Source organism: Hippocampus comes, unplaced genomic scaffold, assembly GCF_001891065.2.
Source record: "Hippocampus comes isolate QL1 unplaced genomic scaffold, H_comes_QL1_v1.1 scaffold132, whole genome shotgun sequence".
Taxonomy (NCBI): domain Eukaryota; kingdom Metazoa; phylum Chordata; class Actinopteri; order Syngnathiformes; family Syngnathidae; genus Hippocampus; species Hippocampus comes.
Window position 1 is genome coordinate 3,664,490 of NW_017805467.1, and position 21,265 is coordinate 3,685,754.

The following is a 21,265-nucleotide window of genomic DNA, read 5'->3' on the forward strand; positions in this document are numbered from 1 at the left end:
TCACTATTCGCCACAATATTATGTACACCAGAGGCGATTGCCTCTGTGGAAGCCAGCCAACTGTGTGAACTGTTTGAAGAGATGGACCAATTTCATTGTTCATGGTCAGCAAAACCACATGGACAAGGTCAACGTTTGGTCACTTTACCAGCTCGCTTCATAAAATTTACCTTCTCACAGCAGACTCATTGGATTGTTGCTGAGTACTGCCAATTTCATTACAAGAAATGTACAAAATCATCACAAACATAAATTCAGTAAAATACAGATACCTGAAAACAATACTTGAGTAGTTATTTCTTGGGGTTTTCCAGGAGACAATGAGCCAGAAAAATTAGAAATTCAGTCACACGCTGAGATTGTATTGTTGAGATTGTCTTCCTATTTTTTAATCTGGTTTCGGTGCCACTCTTTGACAAGGGACCATCATTTGACTTAATTTAAAATACATGCCACACACTTCACATCAGACAAAGGAATCGTGTGCTTTCTATAATCAAACATGTGCTGTATAGTATAAAACATTTAGCAAACAAAAAAATCTCCAGTACTGCACGACAACAATGTGTTTAGTGTCCTGAATGGATTACATTGTATAGTGTTCGCTGTTCGTGGGGTTGTTTGAAAGTAAATAACAAGACATAAAAAATGAGGTTCGATATCTATGCATTATGTTGGGGTTCAACTTTCCAATCTGTTCAAAACTGAATATATATTTTAACAACAAATAAAGCAAAGTGAATTGTGTCCATTGTATCCATAAAGATGTCGGGCATACAATGCATTCAACATCCATTGGATTTTTTTCTCCTTTTCACAATCACAATTTAGGGATGACACTCATCATCCATCATTCATATTTCCTCGTCTTGAGCGGCCAGATGAGAATTGTTAACAGGCCAACTGCGGCGGCCAACCCCACGCCTCCTGTCACGGTTGCCATGACGTCACGATAGAACCAAATACACTCTGGGCAGCATGCCTCTGTGCTGTGGATAAGAAAAAGAGGGGAAAACAGATATAAGTCAGTTGGGCATCTCTGAGGCCACTTGCCCAATCAACATCCTTAGGTGAGGACGAGTGAATACCTCCCAAAGTAACCATTTCAAAATCATCAATAAGCAATCCATTGATCTCGAATACACATATCCACCACCGGTGTGTGTCATTTTGCTGCTGCATTTGCTACAGTAAAGTGACTGCTGCAAAATTCGGTCAATTGAATGCACCCGTATAGGACACAACTGGATTGGTGCCTCGCCCCCCCCCCCCAAAAAAAGTTCAATGTCATAAAATAAAATAGCTTTCATGTTTTAACAAAAGTTTCACACAATGATGTGACAAGTTATCATATTAAAGCGTGACAAGCACAACAACACAACACAAAGAAATGGGCGTCCGTCCGGGACGGAAGGACAGACAGACCGTTCCGTCACAGGGACGGAATGTCCATCTCTGCTTTTTAGCATGGTCGGAGAGGAGAGCAGTGAATCATATGACATGCTGGACTTGACATCCTCAAGCAGTTTTCCAAAAGAATGGAAGAGCGCAAATGTTCTCTTTTCATAAAATAGTTAGCCTTGAGTGAATGTCTCACTCTACCTCCTGCAACCCCGTTAGGTATATGATCAGAATAAGACAATTTTTAAATTTGTTCTTTATTTGGCACATAACTAAATTCATCCTCAGGGCCTGCAATAACAGCGAGCTAAAAAAACAGCTTCTACTACTCAGAGAAAGCTAACATTCATCCTCACCTGCAATCCTGTGACTGTGATTATGGAGCGAGGTATTGTCAACATCAAATATTAATCAATAAATCCGGCAATAAAAATTCTTGGAGCAGGAAAATTCAGAAAATGAGCTGTGTCATTGTTTAAGCCACAGGGGTCCAAGCTGGGGGGAAAAGATGTGGCTTGCAAACCAAATCTTACAATAATGGTATTCTTTCTTTGCAAATATGTGTTTAAATGTTGACCCTTCTCATATGATGTGCGAAATTTGCCACAAATGGAATACAATTACTCTGTTCATTACAAACAGCATTTGGATTCACAGCCAAAGCCTTTTGGCAATATTACACTCAAGTCATTGTAATCAGTTATTTCGTACTGTATACTGTACTGTATTATTATACAGAAATGCTTAAAGAGGATAACTTATTAATGTATTATGTATTAAATGGACGTGGACATGGCGCAGAATTTAGTGCCATCTCGTGGTGAACTAATAGAATGCAATGACCTAAGTTCAAAGTCTACAGTGCCCCAGAGAGACCCCATGTCGCAAGCCTACCGCCAAATTTCTTCAGCAAAATGACGGAATAAATGCGTCAGATACATGTAACATAGGCTGCAGTCATGTGTTGAGGAAGTACATTTGCTGAGTTTGTCTCCTTCGAATATTGGTGGCAGACATATGGCGGCCAAACATGGCAGCCTCCTGGAGGGGGAGGCACACCCTTTGTAATATAATTAGTGTTTACGTCACCTACAATGGTCTAAAAAATGGATGTGGATGTGATAGGATTTTTTATTTTTTTTTGCATACTACTGAAATTAATTGTGTTTTTAAAATGAATAAACACTGAAAAACATTCTACACTTGCCCTTTAAAAATGAGTGCATGAATGGACTCTGACAGAATTTGAGTAAACGGCACAATAGGGGGGAGGGTGATTAAATCTATGCTAAACCTTTTTTATTTATCCATCCATCCATTTTCTGATCCGCTTTTTCGTCACAAGGGTTGCAGGGCGTGCTGGAGCCTATCCCAGCCATCGGGCTAGGCGGGGGGGACACCCCGAACCGGTTGCCAGCCAATCGCAGGGCCCTTTTTATTTATTCATTTATTATTTTTTACATACATACATTTGCTATATCACTGTCACTGTTTGCATATCTGAAATGAATTGATTGAAATAAGGGAACAAGTTTTTTAAAACGCTAAAGCAAAATGCCATGAAATACAATAAACATAATAACAATGTGAGCGGCGCAGTGATGCTCACCTGCACGGTCTGATACTCTGAATGATAATGATACCCACACCATTGGCCACCTTGTCCGTGAAGCTCATTGCTCCATAAACAAAAGCTGCACTTTGCTGCAAAGAATACACACACACACACACACACACAAAGTGAAGGTTCAGAGACTTGACATGACATCACTCTTACAGCAAAGCGCAGTGCGAGGAAATCTATTGATGCAGTAGATGTCTGATTTTTATCTTTTTTTTCCCCCTGTGTGGGAAGATGGAACGGGTGCAAAAGTATGCTCATAGGAATTGAATATAGAATGTTCAACTTGCATGCACTACTGCAGAGACAACAGGAGAGGCATTATATCACATTTCCTTGACTATGGGGAAGATTAATCTGTTGTTTTATTCTTAGTAATAACCTTTACAATACCACACTGCTAGGGGGCAGTGCTGCCTCAACGAGGGGGAATGAGAGCACGCGGTTGGGGGAAGAGTTCAGTTGTCGTACAGTTGGTGAAGGTGAGCGGTTGCGAAATAAAGAGTTCTTCAATCATCATACAAGTGGAGTTATTATCCAAGTTAACATAATCAATGCAATGGCTGAATTATTTTGGTATCATTTTAATAGGATGGGAATAGCTTTGAGCACTTGTTTCCATGCCAGAGTTGATGATATGGCTTGGATAGCGTAATCTATACAACAAAACCATTCTGGTCTTGGCTGTTTTTTTTTAGAGCAGGGGGATCCTGATGATAATATTTATCACATTTTTTATTTAGGCTTCAAGTCATAGATGTTTGGGAAACAATGTTTATGAAGAACATTATTCACCCCCCCCCCAAGAGCCCAGCCATGACTCAGCAGAACAAATTCTGCTTATCTGTCTCCGCAAGCTGACATGGGTGTCAGTTTTCGGGCGCGTCTTCCCCACACTTACCGTCTGCTCCCCGATGAGTTTGGCGGTCATGGAGAGGGACATGACCAGGATGACAGCGGAGCCGGCTCCCAGCAGCACAGTTGCGCCATAGATGCTTTCAGCTCCCATGTTCTTGTCAAAAAGCACCCAGAGGGCAAAGCTGATCACCAGCAGCAGGCCGACAAAATACATGATCTGAAAAGTACAGTGTATCTCTCTAAAATATCATACATTCATTACATGATCGTTGACTGTCACCACAAGAGACCATTATCAAAACTACTGCAAAAACAAATACAAATTGTTGTATAAATTATGTGAAATAAATTAACTGTTCAGTTTTGAGCCTTGTTTTGTTGATTTCAAAAGTACCCAACTCATCGACCGTATGTATGAAAATACTTTGGTGCCCGTTGAAGATGTAGTTGGCAGCCATCTGCAAGTGCTCTTCAAGAGCTCTGCTTTTTTTTTGTCATTTTTGTCTTTTGTTTTGTCATATGGAGTTTGTTGTGCTCCATGTGGACCCATTGTGGACCGTTTTTTAGCGTTTTGGCCACGACATTCGCCAAAGGAGCAGAATCTGCGCTTGTTGGTTGCGCCTTCTCGGCAGCACGCATGTAACAGAACTGATTTTGATGGGGGAATGTCGGTGCTATTTGACTGTCGTCAGTTGACAGCTCCGAGGTGCTTGTGTTTTTTTTTTGCGCCTGTAATGGGCAGCATTCTTCACGGCCCCATTTTGTTCAGCGGAGATATCGGCGCTGTTGGACAGTCTGCATTAGTGCAATTGGATGGATGGTTGGTGGGGCTCGGAATGATGAGAGAGGAGCATCGGCGCGTTGCACGGATGTGTATTTGGACCTGAGAGTCGGCGCTTGGAATTGAAGCGGATTTGCGTAGGGGAGAAGAAGTGAACCAATCTCTTTTTTTTTTGTCAATGGACGCGACAGCTTCTCGTTTACTTTTAAATTTAGCTCATAGCAGACGTGTGGGACGTCACGCACGGTTTCAGCATGACGTCTCTGACCCACTGGTGAAAGGACACTTTGATTCTGTCCTGTTTCATCTATAACTGCTGCAAACAACAAGGCGTATGCAGGAAAAGTAAGTACACTCCACCGGACAGTACATTTAGAAGGTACACACTGACTATTTCAACCTACATCGTAGCCAAATGTCCTCGCTTCAGTGTATATCGATATTTACCAAAAATGGGGCGTGTCATGATTTTGTCAGATATTGATTACACAAAAACATTCAACTGAACGGATTGCAAAGTTATTCTACTCACAGTGATGCCGACAAACTTGCTGATTGGCTTCATGGTCAGCGAGCTAACGAAGCCGCTGACATACATCACAAGCGGAATGATGGCGATGTATTTCTGTGAGACATCAAGGTACACGTTAGAGAAAAACAGACAGAAATCGCATGCTGACGTGAGGCAATCTCTTACCTTTGGCAGCAAGAGTGAGTTAGTGAGGTAAACAGAGATGTACGACTGGGACAGGTTGACAATGAGTCTCGTGCACATGTAGAGGAAGGCCACCTTGGATGAAAAGTAAAGTGAATGAGAATTAGTCAGCTTTGCGGCGTTTTTTTTAAACAGTATGTTAAGCATTTGCAGTTTTGGTTTTTAAAAGGTCTTTTGTCCTGCATCCCGATTCAGAGGACGAACTGGCACTAAATGCACAAAATCATTTAATAGGATCATTTGACCTTGTGACAGGGGCGCCACCAGGGCATTAGGCCACGGGAAAAAAATTACTTTGGACCCTCAACCTCAAAGCTTCCAATTGAAATGACTATTTTCCAGGGCAGTGATTCCCCATCCATGGTGCCATGTCACTTAGTGTGCCATCACAGGTGTAGGAAAATTATCTGCTTTCACTAACATTTGTCTGAAAATGATTACTTATAAATGACAAATGTATCTTTATTCATATACTGTATAATGCAATCGACTGGTAGTGAAAGGCAGAACAAGTTGCTCTTCCATGAGTGAGCAGAAGGCACAAAATTCATCTATTTACCATTCATACAACAGAATAAGTCATGGTTTCTTGCAAGTCTTTCAGCTTTGACTCATGTATACAGTATTCTGAATCAGTATTAGTCATTTTGGTACCTGTCATCACACAGAAACCCATGTTCTCATTGTCACTAAGTCATGACCCACTTTTAAAGATGTTAAGACCAATAAATAAAATTTCTTGTTCAAAATTTGAGAACATACTGCATGTACAGTAGAATATATGTTTAAACTAACTACACGTGCTTACATGTGCCTTTCAGAGGACTTGAATAAGAAGCAGGACGAAGATGACAATTCTGTACATCATATGGTAAAATTAATCACTATTGTATAAAATACGGCCGCAAAATTGAAATAATACCTTGGCAGTGATCTCATCCTTTTATGTAAGTTCTTATAATATGTACTGTGTTGGAACATCTCTGTGTGGTCGAGAGGCGTACTAACTACGAATGCATGTACCGTTAAAAGGATCCATTAGAAATAAAGTTTCTGACGCACGCCTGTAAAACTAATGTCGTTTACAAAATGAAAGGCAAATCAGACCCGACATGCATGCATGCAGGTTTTCAGTTCACAAGGGAGCTCCACTACAGCAGTGACTTAACCTGAATTTGTGTTAAGAGTCGATAACTAACCTACCCAACCATCGTAGTGAAGTCATTACCACAGTAAATATTTGGGCCGAAAACACTTCTAGGCTGTACAGTAAACATGAAAAACAGTCAGTTGCGGCAATAACTGAGCATGCACTCCTGTGCTGCGTGACCACCTTTTCTTAAGCCGCTGCACTTTTCTAGTTCATTGCGCGCTACTCGTAACATAAAATCCCTTGTGAACAGAGGACCCCCCTGTATTTTTTACGAGCTGTTTCTGACCCGCTGATATGATAATGATCAAAATGTGCTGTTTTCCTCACAAAATACTCCGTTTTATAACATGTTGATTCGATGACACGCCGAGGCAGATGCTGTATAACGTGTTGTTGTCAACGAGTTCCCGTTTCACAGGAGCCATCGGACTTCATTTCTCATAGGTAGGGCCAGATGGCTCCTGTTTCCCAGGACCGGTCTCATGACAACATAACAGAATTGCGTGAGAAAGAGTTGGTCAGCATAATAGTTTGTGAAACGCCAGTTGATAACGAAACAAGTGTGGCGCAATTTGTTAGTAGCAGATTTGTCTCTTGTGCTATCCAATGATGCTGTGACATATTCTGTGGCGCTAATAAACGTGCAATTTGTTAGTAGCAGATTTGTCTCTTGTGTTATTGAATGATTGTGTGACATATTCTGTGGCGCTAATAAACGTGCAATTTGTTAGTAGCAGATTTGTCTCTTGTGATTCATTTCTGAGTGCCTATCTCCAACGATCCTATTCTAAATTTGATACTGAGCCAGGGCGAGGTATCAGAAATGTTTTAAAACACCCGCCCATCAGGATCCACAACATACTTTTAGATTTTGATTGGCCTGTTGAGAGTCACTGGAGGGCACCTGCCAATCATGGGCCCTTAGGGTCATCATCATAACCTCCCTGCCCCACCCTTGTCTTATGATGTCAAATGCAGTTGGTGTGGTTTGGCCCGAGGTGACGTTGAGGCTGACGTCATGGGGAAAATAAACGATGCAATAGACCAGTGTTTCCCAACCTTTTCTGAGCCAAGGCACATATTTTAAGTTCGAAAAATCTCCACGGCACACCACCAAACAACATTGTCACAAAAAGACGATACATATGTCAATTTCATACTTTTTTCCATCTAATAGAAGATCATTTATTGGCTCTTTCTGTCACTATAAATTGCTGGCATAGGTAGATGGACAAAGATACATTATTTGTTGTGAATAAATAATTTTCCCGCGGCACAAAAAGCTCCCACGGCACACTAATGTGCCCGGTATACTGATTGGGAATCACTACAATAGACAATGCAGACTCCAACAACGGCCTTGAACGACAGAATTGCGAAAGAGACCTTGTGACCAATTGACAACTGTGCTGCCCAGAAATATGTTTAAGCTAATAAAACAGGAAACTTGATTAATATATAAAAAGTATCATTGTAATGAAATGTGTAATTTAGCATTGCGCTACTTGCAAGTATTAGTGAAGGGGCTGTCACCTGGTAGAACGAAGGCTCTTTAAGCCAGTGCTGCCACTGCAACACTCGAACACGCGGCGCATCCTCATCTGGAGAAGGTGCGAGCAGTGGATCGTCTCCTGACTTCTCCTTGATGCCAATGTGAAATATGAAGGAGAACACTGCTCCAACACCCAGCAGAGCGAGAGCCAGTATCTGTTGTGCAGAGGAGAGCTCAGGTAAACATAGGAAGTGTGACAGAAGGTGCATGTACAATGAATATCTTAAGCATTGCTACAACTTTTTTTTTTTTACTTTTTACGACAGCACCGACAGTGACTGGCTCATGCCATCCCTTAATTTTCAACAGCACTTAAGCACTACCAGTACCAGGCAGCACGACGTCAAGCCGAGGTGCCACCCCGTGAAGACTTGGGGTGGCACTGCACTACACCACTAGCGCCACTTGCGCTCTGATGCAGGGGTTCTCAAACTGGGCTCAGGGAATGGGGAAATAATTGGATAAATGATGTCAAATAAATTTAGAAAAAGTGCAGAATGTCACGGGGAGGGACGTTCCATACATCTGTCTTACATACTAGATATGTGTGCTCCTAATCTATCGCTTTCCGGCTCTCCGCCCTCAGTGAACACAACTTTTGTTTGGTTGCTGCATTCACACATTACTGCATGTACTTTGCATACACTTCAGATATTTACACGCTCGCATCCCATACACCTTTTTATTGTTTAGGGCAGGGGTCGGCAACCCAAAATGTTGAAAGAGCCATATTTTCTTTGGACCAAAAAAAAAAACCCCACAAATATGCCTGCAGCCGCAAAAAATTAAAAGCCTTATAATGAAGGCAACATATGCTGTATGTATCTATATTAGCAATATTAGCCTACTATTAACATGACTAAGTTGGCTACAAATACACAAGCATTCATGATTAAATGATTTTTCCCCCTGCAGTTCATCCTGCAGTGCAGGGGTGTCCAAACGTTTTTGACGGAAGATCTACTTTTCGTTCAACCAACCTCCCACGATCGACCCGTTAGCGCACACGCGCATACACACACACTTACACACGCATGCCGTAATGAGAAACAGCCATAACGACCGCGAAGATGAATGAGGCATGGGAGTGGGTGTCGCAGGCGATGACGCAAATCCTCATTGACGAAATGTTGAAATGTTATTTTATTTGACACATTTTTACAGCATTGGAAAACGTTAATGTTTCTCCTCTTATAGAAAACATATTGAAACAAAAACATCTTTTTCCATTTTCAAACATTTTTGACAAAGCTCCAGGGAGCCACTAGGGTGCGATAAAGAGCCGCATGCGGCTCTTGAGCCGCGTGTTGCCGATCCCGGGTTTAGGGCAACTCATTATTTGCAAATAAGCATTCAATTGGCCTATGTTGTTGTTTGCATCCGCTCATTTGAAAGGTGGAGGCTCGTCCGAAGTTAAGTGTTTGGAAAGTAGTTTCCTGTCTACTAATTTTGGTGGTGTTTGTAGTTTGGCAATTTTGTTCTTTTTTGTGTATTGTTGGTTGGAGGTCAGGGGTTTTGTTTGTCCAATAGAAGCAATTTCTACACCTATCTCCTATTAGGGAGAACGTATGCGCTTCCTGGGCCTGGCGGTGTACTATCGTGCTTTCTGTGAAAACTTTTCTCATGTAGTATCCCCCCTAACCAATCTGTTCAAGGATAAGGCAGAGCTCATCAGGTCCACCCGGTGTCAGGAGGCTTTTGAGGCAGTTAAGGCTCTACTGTGTTCTGCTCCTTTGTTGGTAGCCCAACATTTTGGACGGCCTTTAAAGTTGCAGGTAGATGCCACACAATTGGCGTTGGGGTTGTGCTTTTGCAACAAAATGATGAGGGGATAGAGTTTCCTGTTAGTTTCGTCCCACAGAAATTTAATAAAACTATTGGGTTATTGAAAGGGGGCTTTAGGTCTTATCTGGGTTTACAGCACTTCGAGGTCTATGTTGGTTTTGGTGTGACTCCATTAACTTTACTTTTGACTGACCATAATCCACTTTGTGCCATTTCACGTAAACCTGCCATCACTGAATCTGTCACTTTGCTCGAAAATCACTCGGTGTGCACTAGTTCCAGCAAGCGACGTGAGATGAAGATTTAAATATGTGAAGTGGTGCTCATCGCAAATTGGCAAAACTGAGAAAATGTGACTATTTATTGAAGGTTGAAGCTGGAAAAAAAAAAGATATTCGGATGGGATTGACTGAATTTGGACGATTCCAGTCCTTTGATTCAATTCTGATTCTTAAAAAAAAAAAAAAAAAGAGGAAGTGAACCAGACATTTTTGGATGAAATCGTAAGAACTTCTGTTCTTTGATTTCATGAATTTTACCCTTTGTAAACTATGAGTTGCTGAAAGGGTTATTTTCAACCAGTGTTTTAATTTTTCACAAAATAGCTTTATTTTTGATAATGGCGAAATACAGCAGCAGTTATTAAAGCATGTTACAAAAAAACTTAACCGAGGGCTGTTTTTCTTTAAAAAGAAAAAAATACATATGACAAACACAAAGTTGCAATCATATGTATGTATGTATGTATATGCTGTGTATGCTATAGTCTAAATATTAGCTGGACATTTGAATTTCTGTGTTGACTCACTGATTTAGTTCCAGTTTAACTTGTTTTTAATAATTATGAAATTATTAAGACAGTCATCTGCAGAATAGGTTGAAAATTATTTAGAAGACAGGTGCTTTTTTTTTTTTTTTTAACAGAGAGGCTACAGTAAATGGACATTTTAAAGTGAAATGTAATTATTTTCCTGTGGTAAGGAGCAGAAAATATCATTTATTCTCGCTGCTGCTTTTCATTCAAATTTTATATTTTCATGTCAATATACCCGTTTTTTTTTTCTTTAATGTAATGAAAAACATTTTCGAAAAAGTTAAACTCACTAGCTAATAGCAGAGCGGATCAACGGAATTCATAACATTGTTTTCCCCGGTAACATCATATTTGTCTGACTACTTGTGGCTAAGCAGAATTCATGGCGCACATCACTTGGGGCTGAGCAATGAAAGAAAAAAAAAAACTGTCACGCTCAGTTGACTATGACGACAGACAATGCTACATTCCAGATGACTGGGAAGTCAAAAATGTCCATCCTGCACCTATGAAAAGCACACTGGAACGCCACTCCAATCTTACCCTAAACAGAGGAATGTCTTCCTTGCCCAGGTTGTCGGTGAAGTCCTCTTGGGCCAGGAAGTGAAAGAGCAGAAAGGCCACCGTGTACACGATGATGTTGGCCATCACACTGAAGGCATACCTGTCAAAGAGGCACAGCAATACATTCAAGTGACTTACTTCTTCAGCTTTAAAACCGATATATTGACATCACATCTAATACGTATGTATGTATATTTTTTGCCAATATTATAGAAAGCCCCATGACATTGACATCAGACACTTCAAGTTCCTCCCAAACAAGAAAGAACTGAATGACTAAAAGACACCGGATTCTTTTTTTGTCAACTTTTGTCTCATGACACGTATCCACACATGACGAAATAGTCACGTAAACTGGCAAACTAAGAAAGGGAACACAATGTGGAATGAGTAAGTGCTGCTATATCAATAAAATGAACATTTCTTCATGTGAGCTTTTCTGGTTTGCGGTGGATTTTTACGAAATGCTGATCAAACTAAAATTCTGAATGATACATCGGCTTTCTTATCTCATTCAGTACCAGCCATTTTCAGACCCGTATAATTTTTTTTTTTTAATTGACTTTCAGGGATTGAATGTGTGAAGTCTGAAAAGACAAATATGTCTTTGGGAGTGAATGAGTTAAAAGAGTAAATCAATGCGATTGTCTCATAGTCACCGGTCATGCTGAAAGGTTAAATGGAAATAAAAGCACACCTGACCACAAATAAAGTGAATGATTAACCCCAAATAAAGTTCAGCTGATCTCGTAAGATTGTGCTGGCGTGGGCATCTTTCTAAATTTTAAAAGCCACAACCAGCGTAAAATGGTTTAGCGCAGCAGTGTCATACCCTCATCGTAGTTCTGCTTTCCTTCAGAGGGCCGTAATGATTGCCTCATGTTATACGTACGCAACAAATTGATGTATAACTAGTTTGGAAATCGGAGGCCAGTAAAAAATAGTTGTTCAAGTATTCCATTTATTTATAAATTGGGAGCCAAAAAATATGTGAGCGTTTTTGAAAGTGAAGAACATTTGCAATGTTGGTATTTTAGAACGAGACAAGAGGTCAGTGCATATGATTTGCTTTTGTAGGCCACATAAAAATGATGTGGCGAGCCACTTGAGCTTGACAGCCGTGGTTCAGAGTCTTCACCTACTCTAACTGTGTGTCAGAGGTCAAGGTTAGCGGTTTTGATCCCCAAGAGTCAAAATGCCACCAGTTCCACAGGCCCACCGCAAATAGTGAAATGAAATCTGAACATAAATCCACTTCTGTTTGCCACAAATGTTCTCTCCCCTCCGGATACATCATACTTCTTTTTTTTTGGGGGGGGAGTACTGCATGCAGTTGTTATACTGGTAATGCTCCTTTTCTAGTCTATGTGCGCCCTGGGCGAGATTTTATATGGTCCCCCCCCCCCCTCCATCGACGATTTGCATGCGCTTCCAAAAGTCAAACAACATCAGTTTTAACATAGCCTTTAATTTAAAAGTTAACGTCACACAATTAAAAATATGGAAGTGGGACTTGTTTTTCTATTTCATGACGGGATTGTTATTGTTAAAACAAATCATGAAAGTGACTTGCTGTTGCAGCACCGAATTGGATAAACCAAAAAGAGCAACAACTTGACCTCTCTTGCTCCCATTTTGGGCAGTTTTGGTCATTTTGACATCTTTACAAAGTTCTTTAGGGTCACATCAATAAATCCCCCCCACCCCCTGCAAAAGTATTTACATTTTATTCTATGTTAGCTGTCAGAGTCAGTTGTTACGTTATTGCAAAGATGCTCAGCTTCCCCATTGGAAAGAGTCATTCATCCACAGAAGATTTTATTGGGATTTGACTAAGATCAAGCAACATTTTCCTTTTGTCCGTTTTTATTTGAGCAGTTTGATAGATTATCAAGATGTTTCATTCCTCACATTTGTCACTGACAATAAGGTGCACTGAAGTACAATTGCATTTGATTTTGAGAAAAATCTGCAAAAATGACACGAGAAAACGTTATTGTAAAAAAGTGGCATGCAAACATGATGTACAAAGTTTGAATTTTTATGACCAAGCGCCAACCTTACATTTACTCCTTTCACTTTTCTGCCCAACAAACGAGGCTGTCACTGTTTTAACTATTTAGTTAGACATTAAATAAATTAATGTTTCTAGATGTTCTTGCTGCTCTTTAATATGACAGATTTTACGAAAAAAATGATTTTTCCAAATTGTACTCAACAACCGAATACTTTTCATTTACGACTAGCACATCCTAATTCTAGAAATTCAACACAGGTAACACACAGCGCCTAATTACATTGCAGGAGAACTTTCACCCGATTTTCGGCACCCTCAGCATTTGCCTCTCTCGCCCACTAGGTGAGCTGGTCTGCCTTTAGGGCATCCGTGATGATGTCATAAGCCCACCTGTACGCAGTGAGTTCCACCTTTGCACTCTCACTGGCCACCAGCTCTGGAATGAGGGCGAGATGTGAAATCTGAGTGGCCGCCCAGCCAAACTGGAAGATGACGATGAGAGGGGCGAAGTAGATGACCTCGGCCCATTGTGGGGTGCTTGTCGAGCAGGCCAGGCAGGGGTTGAAAATGAAGGGAAAAGACAGGATAACACAGATGGTTCCTGGAAATGGGGAGAAGTGCAGAATTGTTGGAAGAGATGGTTTCATCAGAATAAAAACTGATTTAATTGTCATTGTCAGTGAAAGGTACATTCACATCTAGGTTTTTTTTTTCTTTTCAATACAATACAATCCCTTGCTATGCAAGATGTGAACCTTTGGCGTCGGGTTTTACTTTAGCGTTAAGGGATTGTATCTAGGAAAATGTCATGTGCTGCACAAAGATGAGTCATCTGACTGTATGATCAAGAAAACAACCATCCATTAGTGTCCCATGGTGATTTCATAAGATAACTACATCACATTGAGACACCTTACTTCTTGTTTCTCGCAATTGTGCTTTTGGGGCAAGCTCGCTAACCCGCCAGCAGCAGTTTGGGCATTTGAGGACAATATTCATGCAGCTATTGAACCCAAAGCAAGTCATTTATTATTAGAGACCGTGATCCACAAAATTTGACATCTTTTCATTTCTTCAATTTTTGCTCAAATGAGTGTCTTCACAAGACGTACATCAAATATTATACTCTTTTTAGTTTTGTTTTTTTTCAGGGTGAAGAATGAAAACAATGTGCAACATGCCTTTTCAAAGAGAAGTCAATACCAATAGAACATTACAAGTACAGGTTTGGATTTGGCAAAAAACACTTCTCAGAGGGAGGCGAAAAGGGAAACGTGTCGTGTCACCGACGTAATTGAAAATATTTGTCGAGCCTTGTAAAACAGGTTCTAAAAATGTAGGCATTTGGTAATATAAGGATTTTCAATATCAAGCTCATTTAATTTCATTTGCTTTGGACAAATATTGGAGCACCGCGAATTGTACAATTAAATAAATTCAGTCTCAAACAAAGTTGACATCAATGGGTTGAATATGCAGATTTTAATTTGGTTGTCCGTTTTTCTTTTATCGACACAACACAGCTCGAGGCCACGTTAAAAGGTAATCAGTATGTAGACTAACTCGCCCCTTTCCGACATGATTTCTCGTCCGTAGCAGGACTTGGAGGAGGTTGTATTCAACAACAAGTTTGAGTGTATTTTTCGACCATATGATTACACTGGATTTACAGCAGTATGTAAAAATGATAGGTCATCATCAGAGCTGATCTTGACTAAACGAAGGAGGGGTTCTCTAACTTTTTGGCTCCAAGGACCATGTACCTTGGATGATTTTTTTTTTCCCCCCAAGGACCAAAAAAAAAAAAAAAACAACCCCATATTCTTAACGCCAATCACATATAACTATTATATACGCTCAATAGGAATTGAAGTTAACAATGACAAATTCATCTTCTGGAGGAAATAAAATGTATATTATTTTTTTCAAGGAAAAAAAAGAGGCAATATTGGCAAAAACAAAGTATTTATTTTTCCAAAACGTCACATGATATAATACTAAAGTGAATGTCTAACGGGGGGGGGGGGAACTCCCGTTTTAACAAGAAAACAACTTTATTCTTTAATATTAAGCCTTTTATTCCGGAAAAAAAAAGACTTATTCCTACAATATGTCTTTTGTTCTAAAAATACAAAACCAAAAAAGACTTTATTAATCTAAGGATGTCAGATATATGTGATGTGTCATAATATTTAGAGAGCTTCACCTTCATGTTGGTGTGCACTTCTTTTTTTAATCATAAGATATAATGCTATTTATTTTGCTTAGCCCCAACCTACAGCTCAAGGACCCTCACAGGTCCCCGAAGCTCAGTTTGAGAACCATCGGTCCAAACTACCTTTTTTTCCACAGCAGTCCTTTGAAAAACATATTTTAAAAAGTAAATATCAGGCCATACAAATACTCTCCTCTCATCAAGTAGAGTTTTCGGGTACCTGTACTTTATTTTAGTATTTCATTTTTCTGACATTTCTTTAATTTTACTCCCTACATTTGAAAAACACTGCTCCTGATTTCATGAAAGGAGGTTTGTTACTTTTTTTTGGTAACCTCTACGGATGGTGACATGATATAAAGAGATTGTTAACAGACGGTCAACTATGGAGGACATTTTGATTCATTGACTGACTAGAATATTTAGGACGAATAAAAAAAGCAACACGAAGTAACAGAGATCAGGGAGTGTTAACAACAGTGAAGCACAATATTCTCTCTTGATGGCCTTTAAGAGAATTGCTTGATGTTGGTGACAAGAATGATTCACGGCAAATGCATTGGGTCTTATGACAGCCTAAAAACAAATACTTTCTGACACTGAAAAATGCTCGATCTAATCTGGAGAAAAAAAACAACAACAAAAAACCCATGATACAAATAGGGTGCATCTGTTGTCATCAACATTAACCATGTTTTTTTGTTAGTTGACAACTTTCACAAAGCTTTTGATGGCAAAACTCCTGAGCTGACGTTTACTAGCTTTATGTTTTTTCCTTCTCAGTACGACCACTGTGTAAGGACAACGATAAATGCTTTTTTTTTTCATTGTGCCCCTCCTCAAAAAATAAAAAATAAAAAAAATCAGGAGAAGCCCACCACATCACTTTAGTGTCCACTTTGTTTATTGCAAAATGACTTACCGTTAATTATTTTCATTTTGACAGAAAACCTAAACCAAAATTGTGATTTTTCTTCACTGAACAGACAGTACGAATATCTTTATCCTTTAAAATAAATCAATCATACGGAAGAGGATTATACAGAAGAGGATTAGGGCCAATGAAGAAAACAAAAAAACAAGGTTGGCAAAATTCTCACTTTAAAGTGAGAATTCTGATTTTATTCTCAGATTTCTGACTTTAATCTCAGAATTCTGACTTTAAAGTCAGAATTCTGACTTTATTCAGAACTTTAATCTCAGAATTCAGTCAGAAAGAGAATAAAGTCAGAATTCTTTATTCTCTTTCTGACTGAATTCTGAGATTAAAGTTCTGACTTTATTATAAATTCTGACTTTAAAGTCAGAATTCTGAGATTAAAGTCAGAATTCTCACTTTAAAGTCAGAATTCTGAGATTAAAGTCAGAATTCTGACTTTAAAGTCAGAATTTTGCCAACCTTTTTTTTCTTACAATTATTGATAACTTCTTATTTCTCATTCAATTAGTTGTTAACAATACACAGGACATAATTAATTGCAGGGACAATTGTGTACAATATATTTTTGTATTAATATAAATTAAATGGCTTTCAACCCAGCCGCTGGGGAGCAGTGCCCTCCCCTGGGGGTGCACTGTTCCCCAGTGCCGGTCCCAAGCCCAGAGAAATGGGGAGGGTTGCGTCAGGAATGGCATCCGGCGTAAAACTTTTGCCGAGACGACCATGCGAGTTGGTAGGACGGTTTACAGGGGCAGTTGGAAATTACTGACTCGCTATGGCGACGCCTGAATAGGGACGTGCCGAAAGGAGAATAGGAAGATAAATTAAATGGCTTTCACTCATAACAGCCCTCTGAGGGAAACCAGAATTTCGATGTGACCTGTGACAAAAAACAGTTGGACACAATTGGCCTACTGGATTGTTGAGTACATACAGTACCCTCCAAGTCAAGTTAAGCTCTTTTGACACTGCACTCTCTAAGTGTAAAAGGCTTGCATGGCAGGGAGGAAAGACGATGGTACCCTGGTTGGAAGTGTGCCCATATTTGTAAGTGCTGACTAGCAGCCTAGCAGGAAATAAGCAATGAGACTTTTGCTGCTGGTTTAGATGAGAAGTAGACAGCATCTTGCCAAGATGTATCCTTCACTGTTGAAAAAGAAAGCCCTGGTCATGCTCATTTTAAGAATAGGGAGGAGAAGACCAGCAGCAGAAAAGGGAATGGGTGCATCCTTTTACAAATGGCTCGGCAGGAACTTGGGAGAGTTTGATCTTGCTCGTCAACTACAGTGAAATAAAGACCACTTTGAGGTATATTTCAGGCTGAGCAGTGTATTGTTAAACATGTCACTGTATGTCATCTGTCGTGTGTCCCAAATCGTGGGACACTGAGACACTGCATTTCCTAAGGCTTCTTCCATATTCCTTATGCAGTTACCTGCAAAAGAAAATCCTCAAAATAGCAACAAATCGCTCCGACAACCCCTCTCCTATTGGGTGGTGTTTTCTGACATTTTGGTGACACCGCAGAGGACACATAAGATGGCACGCTTCTTAAGGAGATGTATGATGAAAATGGCATTTTAAATTCCTTATGCAGTTACCTGTAAAAGAAAATCCTCAAAATAGCAACAAATTGCTCCGACAACCGTTCTCCGATTGGATGGGCTTTTCTGACATTTTGGTGAGGATTTTTAATTTTTTTTTTTTTTTTTTTTTTTTAAATCAAGGTGCCTTTCCATCACGGCAAAACATGTAGCGCAATGATGGGCCATTGAAACGATTGAGGGCGCAACCATTTTTCGCCAGTGCTATGGGAGGCGGGGCCACATAAGGTGGCACGCTTCCTAAGGAGATGTATGATGAAAATGGCATTTTACTGTAAGTAAGGACAAAAATATGTGTAGCAGATCCGCCTCAAAATGCACAGGTCATGGGTTCGATTCTGGCCTCAGCCTTCCTGTGTGGAATTTGCATGTTCTCCCGTGCCTCCATGGGTTTTCTCCGGGTACTCCAGCTTCATCCCACATTCCAAAAAGATGCACGGTATGTTAATTGGTCACTCTAAATTGTCCTAAGGTGTGATTGTGAGTGTGAATGGTTGTTTGCCAATGAGTGCCCTACTAGTTCAGGGTGTATGAATGAAGTATTGATAGGCCACTGTGAGTGCAGAAGCAGGCCATATGTGGCCATTGTAGACTGCAATCAGAGGGAATGAAACTCATGACCGCCTGTATCCCAAATGCAAATATGAAAAGATCTTGAATATTTTAATTAGAACTGAATGTATTCTATAGTTTGATAATGTATTACTGTTTTATGCTTGATCTTATGTACAGCACTTTGTTGCAGTTGTGTGTTTTAAATGCCACGAATTGTAAAATAATATTTTAGATATTTATTTTAATATTTTATTTATAGTGTTTTGTGTTCGATCATATGCGCGGCATTTTCTTACAGCTGTGGTTTTCTTTTTATAGTGCTCTATAATTAAAGATGAGTTGAGTTTCGACCAGCTGACACTTTTAGGAAAAAAATATATGCATTTAATGCTTTTAAGAGTAATAAAAACAAGGGGTAAAAAAAGTCCTGCCTGAAGTTGTCACAATTCGTGCATGGGAGCGTTAAATAGTGGTTTGGGCTGTACTTTTACCTAAGTAAAGCATTTTAATTAGGACTCGCGACTTCTCCCGCCACAACCTTCTCTACTTGTACTTAAATAATGATCGCACGTACTCTTGCCACCTGCGGTTACATTTCAATCGACAACCAAATCCCAGTGTTCTCGTCCCTTTGCGTAGACTAAAACAAACGCTCGCATTACTCACCCAACAAATGCCAGCTTTTTCTCTTGCCGTGTCTCAGGCCGGGAGTTCTGTCGGATTCAAATCCAATGATCGGAGTGCACACTCCATCAGCCACCTGTCCGATGAGCAGCAGCACGCCGGCAAAGGTGCTCCGGAGGCCCAGGACCGAGTGCAGGTAGACCAGCAGGTAGGTGAACCACATCGAGGCACACAAATCATTGAGAAAATGCCCGGCGGCGTAACACAAACGCCGGCAGAGCGACAAGGTCCTTATCTCCCTCTCGACCGGGTCACACGGCTCCATGACTTGGACGGGTGATTAAAGTGTCTTTATTTACAATTTAGAGATATGTCCTTGTCGTATTTACAAATATACAATACTTACACTAAAATCAGGAACACGTACAATCCACCTTGCTACGCTTTCAGGAAAATCTGCGGCGTTAAGCATCTAATCAATTCATCGTTAGGGATTATGACACAGTGGTCCCCACCTCGCGAAAACTAATCCGAGATCAATGGTTGTAACACTTAAAAAAGGCCAAGGGATTCTTGAAGCGCTACATCAGACACTGAGGTGGAGCTTTCAGGGTCACGTTTCGATCCTCCACCTCCTAGGAATCGAAATGATAAATAGACCTTTGCTTAGAAACGCTTTAAGGCAGTGCAAACATGTATAATCACGCTCTGGGTTCCTTTCACTCGTGACCAAAAGTACTTCCTTTCTTTTCCGGACAAAGCACAGAGAACTCCAGCTGCTGACTGAGCAAAAAACAATCACCCGGTGAAACTTGCCATTCAAGTCTCAATTATGTTGTTCGCGTTTTCAGCGCTGGCTCCAAACTTCCGTTTTCGTGTCTTTTTTTTAACAAGCTTGTCGTCGTTCCACTTCTCCATTCGAATCACTGAGTCGTAACGAGACAAGTTCAACTCATCTCAAAACAGAAGCAACTCAAAAGGACACAGCAGCAGAACACTTGAAAGACAATCAATGTCCATGTTTGTCTAAACAAAGCCTCCAAAAAAAGTGCAAACGAAGTGTTTCGGAAGATGACGGTCAATTGCATGGCGGGAAATGAAGTCCAACGTGCTCTTCTGACGCCAACGTGTACCCCAACTTCCGTCGAAACAGCTGCACGACGCACACGTTGGCATACGATACTGCTTAATATCCCAAAACACAGCAATCCGTCCATACAAGTGTAAGTGACAATTTTAAGACAAACAACCCGAACAAAAGAAAAAAATCCCAGGTGCATATTGAGTGGAAACTTTCTCCGAGGGGCAGTACCCCCTCCCTCACACACGAAAAAAGTTTGCAGTCACATCCCACCGGATATCCTCCTGCATTGACTTCATGTGGAAAAACATGTCATAGAATAGTGAAAGCCTATTCCTTTTGTGCTGCAGAGGTTGGAATTTTCAATACTGCTTTGCATCGTTTCCCATTTTTTTTTGGGGGGGGGGTAGCTTTAGAAGCACTCTGATAGTGTAGTTTTGCACGACCACAAACCACAATAAACTGTTAAATACCTCTGTGTCAATCGAAACCAAATTGTACCTTCGTAATGGCAGACAAATGCCATACATACCTTTAGCTTGTGCAGCTGTACTTAAAGTTATTGTATGTCCTATACTTCCTTCCTATGTTGCCTTCCCTTGCTGTTGTGATGAGAACATGGTGGAAATTTGCTGTCTTGTTTTGTAGGTCCAAAGTCTCTCCAAAAAGTGATAAATGGGCTGAGATCAGGTGACGAATTCGCGCATACGCACGCGCACATGACCCATCTTTTACACGTCCAACATCGCGTCTGGCCACCTGGCATGTTCATTTTCTTTCTCCTCTCAATCCACGCATAATTTTTTATTGTCACCTATGTGTACATTTAGCTAAGACAAAGGATAAACTGAAATGAAACTGCATTTTGAAAGCAGCGGCCAATAATTCCCCAATTGTTTTATTCTAAACCAAAAAAAAAAAAAAAAGGTCAAGTTTTCTTCATCTGCAGCTAAGAAACTTGAACATGTGAATTGCACATAAGTGC

The 21,265-nt window shown here is 40.3% G+C and overlaps 1 protein-coding gene and 1 long non-coding RNA gene across 2 annotated transcripts; one reads left to right on the forward strand and one right to left on the reverse strand.

Annotated features, from left to right (window-relative positions):
* Positions 1 to 341: 341 nt before the first annotated feature.
* Positions 342 to 20,900, reverse strand: mfsd12b (major facilitator superfamily domain containing 12b). Its single transcript, XM_019875227.1, has 9 exons — positions 19,242 to 20,900; positions 13,652 to 13,862; positions 11,224 to 11,344; positions 8,063 to 8,236; positions 5,359 to 5,451; positions 5,194 to 5,286; positions 3,924 to 4,097; positions 3,011 to 3,105; positions 342 to 989 (listed from the first exon to the last, which is right to left on the reverse strand). Exons 1-9 carry the CDS (start codon positions 19,522 to 19,524, stop codon positions 851 to 853), a joined length of 1,383 nt encoding a protein of 460 aa, XP_019730786.1. The 5' UTR covers positions 19,525 to 20,900; the 3' UTR covers positions 342 to 850.
* On the forward strand, positions 11,288 to 11,677 carry LOC109519008 (uncharacterized). The gene is made up of 2 exons (XR_002168860.1): positions 11,288 to 11,373; positions 11,458 to 11,677. It is a non-coding gene; the product is annotated as an uncharacterized LOC109519008 (long non-coding RNA).
* Positions 20,901 to 21,265: the final 365 nt, after the last annotated feature.